Source organism: Nothoprocta perdicaria, unplaced genomic scaffold, assembly GCF_003342845.1.
Source record: "Nothoprocta perdicaria isolate Ctin4 unplaced genomic scaffold, notPer1 scaffold_0, whole genome shotgun sequence".
NCBI classification, from domain to species: Eukaryota; Metazoa; Chordata; class Aves; order Tinamiformes; family Tinamidae; genus Nothoprocta; species Nothoprocta perdicaria.
This window is the reverse complement of record NW_020454092.1, coordinates 5068858-5079827: the sequence shown is the minus strand read 5'-3', so window position 1 is coordinate 5079827 and position 10970 is coordinate 5068858. Positions and strand designations below refer to the sequence as shown.

The 10970-nt window shown below is 67.5% G+C and overlaps 2 protein-coding genes across 2 annotated transcripts in view; one reads left to right on the top strand and one right to left on the bottom strand.

The window, feature by feature from the left end:
- Positions 1-3585, top strand: part of ZFAND2B (zinc finger AN1-type containing 2B) — a 4901-nt gene extending 1316 nt beyond the window's left edge. The window contains exons 2-8 of the mRNA XM_026040515.1: positions 165-350; positions 866-1017; positions 1263-1370; positions 1522-1591; positions 2111-2187; positions 2754-2832; positions 3108-3585. Of these exons, the coding sequence (XP_025896300.1) occupies positions 165-350; positions 866-1017; positions 1263-1370; positions 1522-1591; positions 2111-2187; positions 2754-2832; positions 3108-3146 (711 nt within the window). The 3' untranslated portion in view covers positions 3147-3585. The remainder of the gene's footprint in view (positions 1-164; positions 351-865; positions 1018-1262; positions 1371-1521; positions 1592-2110; positions 2188-2753; positions 2833-3107) is intronic.
- A 1032-nt stretch (positions 3586-4617) lies between these two features.
- ABCB6 (ATP binding cassette subfamily B member 6 (Langereis blood group)) lies at positions 4618-10174 on the bottom strand. The gene is made up of 19 exons (XM_026047723.1): positions 9657-10174; positions 9301-9438; positions 8957-9146; positions 8521-8613; positions 8080-8272; positions 7884-8005; positions 7693-7802; positions 7550-7615; positions 7311-7436; positions 7146-7222; positions 6963-7026; positions 6621-6706; positions 6467-6524; positions 6237-6341; positions 5687-5861; positions 5377-5489; positions 5180-5274; positions 4995-5063; positions 4618-4901 (listed from the first exon to the last, which is right to left on the bottom strand). The coding sequence occupies exons 1-19, from the start codon at positions 10170-10172 to the stop codon at positions 4775-4777; spliced, it is 2523 nt and encodes an 840-aa protein (XP_025903508.1). The 5' UTR covers positions 10173-10174; the 3' UTR covers positions 4618-4774.
- Positions 10175-10970: the final 796 nt, after the last annotated feature.

Sequence of the window (10970 nt, the reverse complement as noted above, 5' to 3'; positions counted from 1 at the left end):
GCGCCCTGCGCCCTGCTGCATGGGCTTGGGCATCGCCCTGCCCTCCCTAGGGCACGTGCTGGTGCAGTGAGCCTGGGCGCTGCGGGAAGGTAGCGGGGATCCGCGAGGACTGGTAGAGCTGCGGGAGCCGTGGCGGGCACCCCCGCGAGGCAGAGAGCTGGTAGCAGAGCCCCACGAGGCGTCAGCTGCTGCCACAGCTGCCCGTCCTCGCCCCGCAGGACGTGCAGGTCCCCGTGTGCCCGCTCTGCAACACGCCGGTGCCCGTGCGGCGCGGGCAGATGCCCGATGCCGTCGTGGGGGAGCACATYGACCGCGACTGCAAGTCCGACCCCGCGCAGCGCAAGCGCAAGGTAGGGGCCGAGGGCAGGCACGAGCCGAGGAGCCCAGTGAGCGCCGCGGGAAGGGCGCTGCGYTGGGCTGGGCTGGGCTGCAGGGTGCTGAGGTGGCCACACACCGGGCACAGGGAAGGCCGGGTGACATTCAGCAATGGCACCCTGCTGTTAGATGCACTTGGCAATCAGCAGTGCCCTCTTGCCAGGAAGAGGGGAGAGCTGCGGGGCCCTTGGTGCCCCGGCACCGTCCTGCGGGGCCCGCGAGCAGCCCTGCTATGCCATGGGCAGGAGGCCGCGAGCAAGGCGCCGTCACTCCTGGAAGCTCTGTGTCCCTGGGGAAGCCGCTCTGTGAGGGCAGAGGCACTGCAGGGTCATTAATGAATTACCTAAAGAAACTCAAACTTGAGAGCTCTGCAGAGGCGGCAGTGGTGGGAGCTGCTTGATGCCAAGGGCTCGGCCGGGTGGGAGAGGAAGGGGTGGCCCCAGCCCCTGTGGGCTGTGTCCCTTGTCACTGCCACCACGTCTGCATCCAGATTTTCACCAACAAGTGTCTGAAGCCGGGCTGCAAGCAGAAGGAGATGATGAAGGTGATCTGTGACCAGTGCCACAAGAACTACTGTCTCAAGCACCGTCATCCCCTGGACCATGACTGCAGCGGGGCAGGGCGGCCCCTCTCCAAAGCCGGGTGAGGGGCTGGCAGGACAGGGCCGGGCTCGTCAGATGTGAGGCAGGGWGGAAGCGGATCCCTTCCTACCTCTAGCCGCTTGTTGGCACCGCTGCATCCTTGTCCCTCCTGAGCTGTTGGGAGGAGAGGCTGGCAGCTGGAGATGCCAGTGTGGTGTATTATCCAGCCCCATCTACCCGGGCTCCCCGGGTATTTGGCGCCCAGGGGGATAACGCAGTTGCTCAGGGATGTGCTGTCTGTCCTAGACACGCTGCAGTTGCGCGAGCCGAGGCGTCCTCTTCCCAGGCAGCCCCTGCGTCGGGCAGCGGAGCTTCGCGGCCGGCGGAGAGCCCCTCTGCTCCGGCCCCTGCCAGGTAGAGCAGCAGCAGCAGCGCCAGCTCTGGGCACCACCGGCTCTGCCCGGCTGCCCTCGGGTGGCAGGAGCGGCAGCTCCCGGCTCCCTGCACGCGCGCCTGGCCCCGGGCTCCCTCGCTGACAGTAGCCCTGCTCCTCTCCTGTTCGCAGAGGAGGCAGAGCGGCCGGCCCGCAGACACGCAGCACCTCCCCRCCCGCGGCCATGCTCCAGAACGGGCTGGTGAGTGGCCTGGCATGGGCGTTGGGGGCACTTCCACTGGGTCCTCCTGTATCCTGAGCAGCGACTGCAGCCACTGCTTTGTAACCCAGCACTCTGGCACGGGCACTAGAGGGGAGCAAAGAGCCGGCCTGGACGCTCTGCCCGCCGTAAGCACCCCTGAAATGCCAGGCAGTGATGCAGTGTGCCCTGGCCGGCCAGTGGGCACAAGGAGCCCAGCTGCTCTGCGAGGCAGCAGCAGAGCTTGCCCAGCTCCTCGGTGGCATCAGTCCGCCCCGCTCGGTGCGGAGCCTCCCCAAGAGGCGATGTGCACCGGCCCTTTTCCCCAAATGTTGCCTCTCTGTCCTGCAAACTGATGCAGAGGAGGACAGAAGCTGTTTTCCTTTGCTGTTCTCCAAAGCGCTGGCTGGGCAGGCAGGCAGGGCTGTGCCCAGGGGGTGCGATGGGAGCCCTCTCCGCTGTGGTGCCCGGGGCTGCCTCTGGCTGTCCCCAGGAGGGCTGGGGGTGACTGCTGTGTTTCAGAGCGAGGAGGAGGCGCTGCAGCGAGCTCTGGAGATGTCCCTGGCAGACTCGGCGCTCGGCTCTGCGCAGCCGCCCAGGTACAGCCCACAYACACGTCCTGAGCCTGCGTGCGAGAGGGCCCGGGGCCGAGTCATGTGGCCTTGGGGTGACGTTTCTCAGCACGTGGCTAGATGCTGCTGCTGCCGCGCTGACAGGGAGAAAGGGGAGGTCCGAGGCAGCACAGGGCTCTGTTCAGGGAGCAAGCGCTGCAGCGAGCTGGGAGGGACAGTGGCGGCACAGAGCAGGGCAGGCTGTTGTCTGGCCACTTGTCAGCCTGCGAGCTTGGCTGCAGCCTGTCAGAGCCTCAGGAATAGGGGAGCTCTCAGGGGAGGCCCAGGATCCTTCCTGGTGCTGCTGAAAGCACGCTCTTGCAGCCTGGAGCTAAAGGCAAGGAGAACATGTCCTTCCTTGGTGCGGGGTGCCAGTCCCAGCAGGATCCTTTGTTCCGTCCCCGAAGCCCTGGCCCTGTTTAGGGCTCTCTTGCTCCCTGCCCTTAGCTGTTCTGGAGGGTTGCAGTGGTCAGCATGCCAGTCGGCCCAAGGGGCCCTGGGCGCGGGAGCTGGTGGCTGTGGGGCAGGTCTGAGGGCCCCGCTGTCCCCCGCAGCACGCAGGAGGAGGAGGATCTGGCCCTGGCGCAGGCGCTGTCAGCGAGCGAAGCCGAGTACCAGCAGCTGCAGCGGCAGGTGAGGGCACTGCCTGCGAGGCCGCAGCACGGCAGGCCTGGGCTGAGCCTGGCTCTGCCGCCGTGGGGCCCCCTCTAGGCTCCGCTTCCTCTCTCCTCCGTYCGGGCAGCCTGTCCTGTCCAGGGCAGCCTGTCGTGGGGCAGTGGCCCTGCCAGTGCTGAGCACACAGCCCCGGGTGCCTGCGCCCAGCACGTGCCTGCCCCTTGCCCTGCCCGTGTCCCTGGTGGGACAGGGCCGGTCCTCCCTTGCTCACTGTGCGCTTCTTCCCGCTCCAGGCGCACGGCTCAAAGCCATCAAACTGCAGCATGTCCTAGGCCTGCAGGGCCGGGAGTGCCAGCGGATGTGGGAGCCTGTTTGGGATCCAAGGAACGGCCGGGACCTCCCAGCTGGATGCTGTGGGGTTCTGGCCTGGACAGTGATAACAAGAGCATTTCGCCAGGGACAGACCGTCTCCCTGGGGGCTGTAAGCAAATGACCAAACACACCCTGACAGTGCAGCTCTGTAGCAATCGGTGCAGGAGGAGACTGTGTGTGCCCAGGCGCAGCACAGCCAGCCCGGAGGGGAGCAGCTCCATGGGACCACCTCTGTGTGCTTGGACGTGCAGCTGGGACATGGCTGCAGCCTGGATTTCATGCTCCAGGGAGGGAGCAGCCCCCGTCCCAGCAGGCTGCACACGCTGCTGGAAGGTCCCTCGCCACAGGCCTGGTGCAGCTGCATGTGCCCTGCCCTGCTGCCRCGTCCGCGGTGCCTCCCCTGCCGCCTGCATGCACAAGAGCACCCGGGGCCTTACCCAGCTCCGCTTGGGACACCACACCTGCCAGAGCCAGGAGCGCTCGCACGGAACGGAGGCACCTTTCCCTTCTGGTTTAGCTTCACAAGGACTGTTAACTGAAATGCAGCTTCAGCGGTGACTTGTCTGTGCCAGTGTCACTTGTGTGGGGTGGGCGCTGCTGCCGTGTTCCTCATGCTGAAGCATCCCTGGGGCCTCGTGTGCTCTCAGGGGCTGCTTGTGCCTGGGGCAGGCACCCACTGGACCCTATCTGTGTGCTGTAGTGGTGCTGCTGGGCAGGAAACTCCCTGCCAGAATCCCAAATAATTCCCTCGTTGGGAAGGGCTGCACAGCTCTCCACACAGGCAGCCCCGAGCTTGGAGCCACCTCTAGTGCTCGGGGACAGGAGCTGGCCCCAGGCTGTGCAGTAGAGCAGGATGGTGCAGCTTGCTCCATAGCGCTCGTGCCTCCCTGCTGGAACTGCTCCTACGTGGGTGGCTGTGCAGGGTCCTGCACAGGGCCAGGCTCTGCTTTCCTGCTCCTAGCGGTGGCTTTCTGCTGGGGGTGCCTCCCGTGCCCCGCTGGTGTGGGATGAGGGAATGCTGGAATTGTCAAAATGCTGCTTGGGGGGGGAAATAAACCTCTAGGAGAGAGCCGAGTCGGTTGGAGAGAGCTGGAGGGTGGCAGCATTCCCGGAGCTGTCCCTTGCTCCTGTCTGGGGTTGGTGGGCCGTGGCCGGGCGGATGGGGGCACAGGGAGGTGCAACACGGAGGGAAGGCAGGCCTGGGAACACATCGGGCTTGGGAATGCACCGGGATGAGCAGGGCCCGGCTGTGCTCCCGCTGGCTTCCTCTGCAGCCCCTGGCCCTGCACTCGCCCTGTGGGGAGCTGCTCCTGCCTCGCGGCCACCTCGGGGGGCAGCGGGCACTGCCACGTGGGCTGGGGGCCACAACCAACCCAAGCACGCCAGCCTTGCCGCACCCGCRCGCCTGCCCGGAGCACACAGCAGCGGAGCTGGGGAGGACCTGGTTTAAGGAACTACACACAGCAAAACACACGGGTACAACCGCAGCGGAGTGTCCGGCCCAGTCCCCGCAGCTCCCAGCAAACAGTCTGCAGCCCCGCGGGCGCCGGGTCCTGGTTCAGTGTCACAGCAGAGCGCCCGGCCGCGCTCACTGCCCCTTGCTGCTGCCCGGGGCCTTCTCGGTGCCGCACTCCTTGCCGTCGCCGTCCTCGCCGGCCTGCTGCTGCAGCCACATGCTGGCGTAGACACCCCCCTTCTGCAGCAGCTCCTCGTGCCTGTGGGCAGAGCGGGTAGAGCGGGTCGGYGTGGGCCCTGGCGCAACGTGGGCCCCGGGTCGGCGCGAGCGGCCCRGCCCTTGCGGCACTCACCTGCCTCGCTCCACCACGCGGCCCTCCTTGAGCACCAGGATCTGGTCTGCGCCCACCACCGTGGAGAGCCTGCAGGGAACGGCAGGGCAGGGGCACCACTCAACTGCCTTCCTGCACCCCCTGTCCTTCCCAGCTCCTGCCCGCTCCCAGCCGGCCACTGCCCCCGTTTCTCCCCGCGTCCCCACCTGTGTGCCACRACGATGCTGGTGCGGTGGGCGCAGACCTTGGCTAGGGAGGCCTGGATGTTCCGCTCGGTCTCCGTGTCGAGCGCGGACGTGGCCTGGGCAGAGCACGGGGCGGCGTGAGGCGCCGTACGGGGGGCTGCAGCAGGGCCGGGGGCTGCCGCGGCGCGGGGCCAGGCGGCGCGGGGTCGTTGCCTCACCTCGTCCAGCAGGATGATGCGGGGCCCCTTCAGGATGGTGCGCGCGATGGCCACGCGCTGCTTCTCGCCCCCGCTCAGCTTGAGCCCCCGCTCCCCCACCTGGGTGCTGTATCCTGCGGGCACGGGGGCAGCAAGGCGCTGCAGCGGTGCCCCCGAGCAGGGCCGCGCCGGGGCTGCGCTCTGCCCTGCAGCTGCTGCAGCCCTGGGCGGGCAGCGCTGAGGGCACGAGCAAGGCGCAGCATTGCCAAGGAGAGCCGCTGCCACCAGGGATCCCGCAGGGGGGACACGGAGGGGGCCCCACAGGTCTCACCATCGGGGAAGGAGAGGATGCGGTCGTGGATGTCAGCAGCCCGCGCTGCCTCCTGCACCTCCTCATCGGTGGCTGAGACCCGTCCGTAGCGGATGTTGTTGGAGATGGTGTCGTTGAAGAGGACCGTGTCCTGGGGCACCACGCCRATGTGGGCGCGCAGCGACGCCTGCTTCACCTGCAGGCACCGGCGAGGGCTGAGCAGGACTCCCAAACCCGGCCGGCCCTGCCCGCAATGCCCAGCGCCAGCGGAGCCGGGCGGCACCGCGGCGCAGCCACCGCCGCTGCCCGTTTGCTACGTGGCACYGCGGCGCAGCCACCGCCGCTGCCCGTTTGCTACGTGGCACCGCGGCGCAGCCACCGCCACTGCCCGTTTGCTACGTGGCACTGCGGTGCAGCCACCGCCGCTGCCCGTTTGCCACATGCCCCTGGTTCGCGGCCACCGAGGCGGCCGTGTCTGCCTGCCTCCCCTCTGCCCGGGGGACACTGGGCCCCTCGCCAGGGTGCCCGGAGCAGCTGCCCCGGCCCTGCGCCAGGAGCCCCCGTCTCTCACCTGGGAGATGTCCTGCCCGTCGATGCGGATGCAGCCGCCCCACACGTCGTAGAAGCGGAACAGCAGGCGGATGATGGTGCTCTTCCCTGAGCCCGAAGGCCCCACCTGCACGAACGAAAGACACCTTGGAGTCCCCAGGGAGCCTGCGGCACCAAGCCCCCGGGCCGCTATAGGGCAGTCCCGCTTCCCAGCCCCACTCCCTCCAGCTCTGAACCCAGTGCCGCTCTCACCAGGGCCAAGGTCTGCCCAGGCATCACRGAGAAGGAGACGTCATGCAGGATCTCCTTCCTGGAGAAGGGAGGCAGGGAGGGGGCCGGCTGCCTGTGCCAGGCCCCGTCRCCCAGCCCAGGCCCTCCTGCCCACCCGCCATGCGGCCGCCCCTACCCCTCCACGTAGCTGAAGTGCACGTTCTCAAACTCGATGCGCCCGGCCTCCAAGCGCAGATCCCCAGCGTTGACCGCATCCTTCACCTGCCGCGGGCAGAGATGCAGCCTCAGAGCAGCCCATTCCCGGGGCAGGAGCCCAGGACTGTGCCAGGGAAGGGGGTCTGGACGGGGCAGGGGCTGGGGGACAGCAGGGTCCTGGGACACGTCTGCAGGCTGGCTGCTTCCCAGGGGATGAGGTGGGGAGGGGGATGCAGGGCCCAAGGGGACACATGCTGAGGAGTGCACAGAGGTGAACTGGGGGGGGGGGACCGAGCATGGGGGTACCCTGCATCACACCCACCTCCTGCTCCTCATTGAAGAGCTCAAACATGTTCTCCATGTCAATGAAGGAGGTCTGGATCATCCTGGAACATGGTGAACATGAGAGGGAAGGGTCTGCGAGACCATATGCTCATAGAGATGGGGCAGGGCTGGCCGTGGRGGACCCCAGGCATCCCCAAAGTCTCGCTGCTCCCAGCCTTACCTGTAGTAAGTCCCAAACCAGTTGAGCGGTGTGTAGAGCTGGATGATGTAGGTGCCGAAGAGGACAAAGTCTCCCACCTGGCAGGGACGCACGAGAGGGGCCATMACTGCCAGCACCAGAGCCCTACGACTGGCAGGGCACTGCCCAGGCCAGCACCAGCCTCACCTGCAGCTTGTGCTCCGTGACAAAGTAGGCACAGAGCAGGGACCCCGCCAGCAGCCCCAGGCCGATGACCAGGTTCTGCGTTTGGTTGAGGAGGCCCAGCGAGGCGCTAACTTTCCACTCGGAGACCTGGAAAARGCAAGGTCCTTCCCAGCAGAGCTGCGGCGAGCGCCTTCCCCGCGGACACCCRCGAGGCTCCCCGGTCCCCCCAGAGYCCCCCACGTGGGTGCTGAGCCCCACACCTGGTACTTGCGGATGGCCTCATTGAAGCGGTTCACCTCGTAGCTCTCGGCGTTGTAGTACTTGACCTGCAGCACACAGCAGCAGGGTGAGCACCCAGCCCGGGCGCCCACCCTGCGCCCACCCCGCGCCCCTCCGCCGCTACCGTCTCAAAGTTGAGCAGCGAGTCCACGGCCCGGGACTTGGCCTCGTTGTCCCGCGTGTTCATGTCCCGCCGGTACTTGGTCCTCCACTCCGTGATGAGGATGGTGAGAGCTGCAGGCAGGAGGGGCCGCGTCGGCCTGCGCTGTGCCCCAGCCCAGCGCGGGCACCCCGCTCCCGGAGCCCGCCACTCACTCAAGTACAGGCTCATGCACATGAAGATGATGAGGCCGAACCAGGCGCTGAAGGCCGAGGTGAAATAGATGATGCCGATCACGATGTCTGCAATGGTGGGGACGATGCTGAAGACGACGTAGCTGAGGGGGCAAGGGGCGAGTTGCAGCGGGGCGGCGGCGCGGGGCGACCCTCCGCGCCGCGGGCGCGCGCGGACCTGAGCAGGCTGTTGATGCTGCTGGTGCCGCGGTCCACGCTGCGCAGCACCTCGCCCGTGCGGCGGCCCAGGTGCCAGCGCAGCGACAGGCCGTGCAGGTGGGCGAAGAGCTGCACCTGCACCTGCCGGTTGGTGAACTGCTGCACCCAGACCCACAGGAACGTGCGCAGGTTGCTCAGGAAGCCGGTGGCGCCTGTGCGGCGGCAGGGCACAGTCAACAAGGCGGGACAAACGGGACAAACACTTCCCTCCTCCCCTGATCCCTCAGGGGGGCATGTGGGCACCTCACAAACCCCAGCGGGGCTAGAGATGCAGGACAAATCCACCCCTCTGCCACCAGCCTGGGAGCCAGCCCYAGTTGCAAGCGCTGACTTGGGGACCACGAGCATCACCACCTGCCCTGGGGTGTCCCCAGCGCCCAGACGTCCTGGTGGTCCTTACCAGCACCTCCACCCTGCAGGAACTTCAACGCCACGTAGATGCAGACGGTCCAGGCCAGGGTGTGCCAGGGAGCACCGCCCGTGAGCTCGTTCACTGGGGACAGGGTGGCACAGGTTAGGGTGGAGGCACAGGGAGCATCGCCGAGTGCCCCACACAGGGCCTGCATGGGGACCAGCCCCAGCACTGGCCCCTGCCATGTCTTTGCACCCTCCCAAGTCACTTTTAGGGTGTCCCTCAGCATGTGGTGAGGCTGCAGTTGCACACACTGCCTGGACTCGGCATCTACCTGCAAGCCCCTTTGCTGCATATGCCAGTGCCAGGGCATGGCACAAGGATGGGGGTCCCCTGTGAGGAGCCAGCAGCCAATCTCGGCCCTCCCTGCCCGCCCCACTGCTGGGACAGATGTCCGTGCAGGACGGCCAGCCCCGCGCCTCACCGATGTTCTTGTAGTAGATGGGCACGAAGACGTTGATGGCCCGTTCGAGCCCCATGAGCGCCATGCAGAAGAGCACCAGCCCCTGCAGCAGCCGGTTGCCCCTCGGCCACATGTACTGCACCAGCAGCCGCAGCTTCCTCCGGAAATCCTTCCACGTGGACGTGGTCCTGCCGGCCTCCGGCAGCAGAGGCTGAGGGAGAGCCCAGCAGACGGTCACTGCTGGGGACCCCGGCCCAGCAAGGAGGCTGTGCAGCCTTAAAGGCAGAGGCCAAAGCCTGAGCTTGTGCGGAAGCCCCCATGTCTCTGTGTTGCCTTGCACCCAGCAGTGCCCCAGGGCTCCTCACCTGCGTGTTCTCCACATCGCGCTCCTCCTCATTCACCAGCAGCATGTAGGGCTTGCGGGGCAGCCCGGGCGCCTTCATGCCCAGGACAAAGAGCGTGAAGGTGCAGATGTAACGCAGCAGCCACAGGCTGAACTGCACCTGCAGCAAGACATGGGGACCTCTGCTCAGCTTGGTCAGACCACCTGGGCGAGCATGGTCACCCCATGTGAGTGAACATCCCTTCACCACCATATGCTGGGGCCAAGATGTGCAATGGGACACATGGGTGCAACCTGCCAGAGACCTATAAAGCCCCTGGGCACAGCGGGCCCCAGCACCCGACCCTCCCGCCACCACCATTGCAGCCTCCAACCCACCTTCTGGTTGGTGTCCTCCAGCGCCCACCACCACAGCGGGCTCCTCCAGGACACCAAGGCGAGGTTCTCGGCCGCGAAGGCCAGCGCCCAGAAGAGCAGCAGGACGGTGCCGTGGCCCCGCGTCCGGTCACGCACCAGCACCCGCGTGTGCTCCAGCTGCAGCAGGGCCACGGCGGCGGCCCAGCTGAGCGCCCAGAGGCCGGCGTGCAGCACCATGTAGCCGTAGAGCCGTCCCGGGCCGCCCAGCTGCCAGAGCAGCCCGCCCAGGGGCTGCAGGGCCAGCAGCAGCGACAGCAGCACCTGGCCGCGGTAGAGGCGCGAGCGGGGGATGTACTTGGGCTCCATGGCGCGGCCGCAGCGCGCGTAGCACGCGGACTGCAGCGCGCCCAGCAGCAGGCACACGCTCAGCAGCACGGCGGGCACCAGCGTGAAGAAGAAGCACGGCTGGAAGCCCTGCTGCACCCAGGCCTGCGCGATGGAGCTGTTGCCCTCGCAGTAGCTGCCCAGCACCGCCATCCTGGCCGGRTCCTGGCTGTGGAGAGAAGAGGGGCTGTCGGGCATGGCTGCAGATGGGGACTCGTGGCACGAGGYACAGACAAACGATGCGGGGGCGCTCACAGCAAGAGGGGCAGGCCGCCCCGGGCCAGCTCTGCACCTCAGCAGCACAAGCGTGCATGGGGACAGATGTGTGACACGTGCACGCCGTGGAGGGCAGGCTGGGAGCGTGAGGCACAGCGCCCCGGTGCTGCGGTCCATCACGCTGTGGTTGCCCCGTGGCAAGGCCCTGGCCGCGGCTGAGGAAAGATGTGGCAGCAGTGCTGGGTACTGTGCCAGGATCAGCTCTGTGCCGTGCCCGGCTGTGCCCTATCCTGCTGGCATTGGGGTGCACAAGGCTGGGGGAGAGCTGAGGGGGTGCACAGTGCTGGCAGGAGCAGGCACAGCCAAGTGGGTGCACGAGTGACCCTGGACGAATGTGGGGCAGGGGCAATGCACAGGCAGTGCACGGGGAAGTGCACGGGGTCATAGCTGGGACAAGGCGGAGGAAAGGCAGGGGCAATGCCCGGGGAAGAGCAGGGCAGGGGCAGGGCAGGGGCAGTGCCTGGGGAGATGAAGGGCAGTGCAAGGGGTAGGCAGAGCAGCATGGGGCGATGCAGGGGGGAAGGCAGAGCAGCGCGGGGCATTGGGGACCAGTGCAAGGGGGAAGGCAGAGCGGCGCCCGGGCAGCGTAACGGCCGGGCCGGGCCGGGCGCCGCTTGGCCCAGGGCAGCCGGTCCCGCGGCCCAGCCGGCGCAGCCCGGCCCGGCTCTGCAGGGC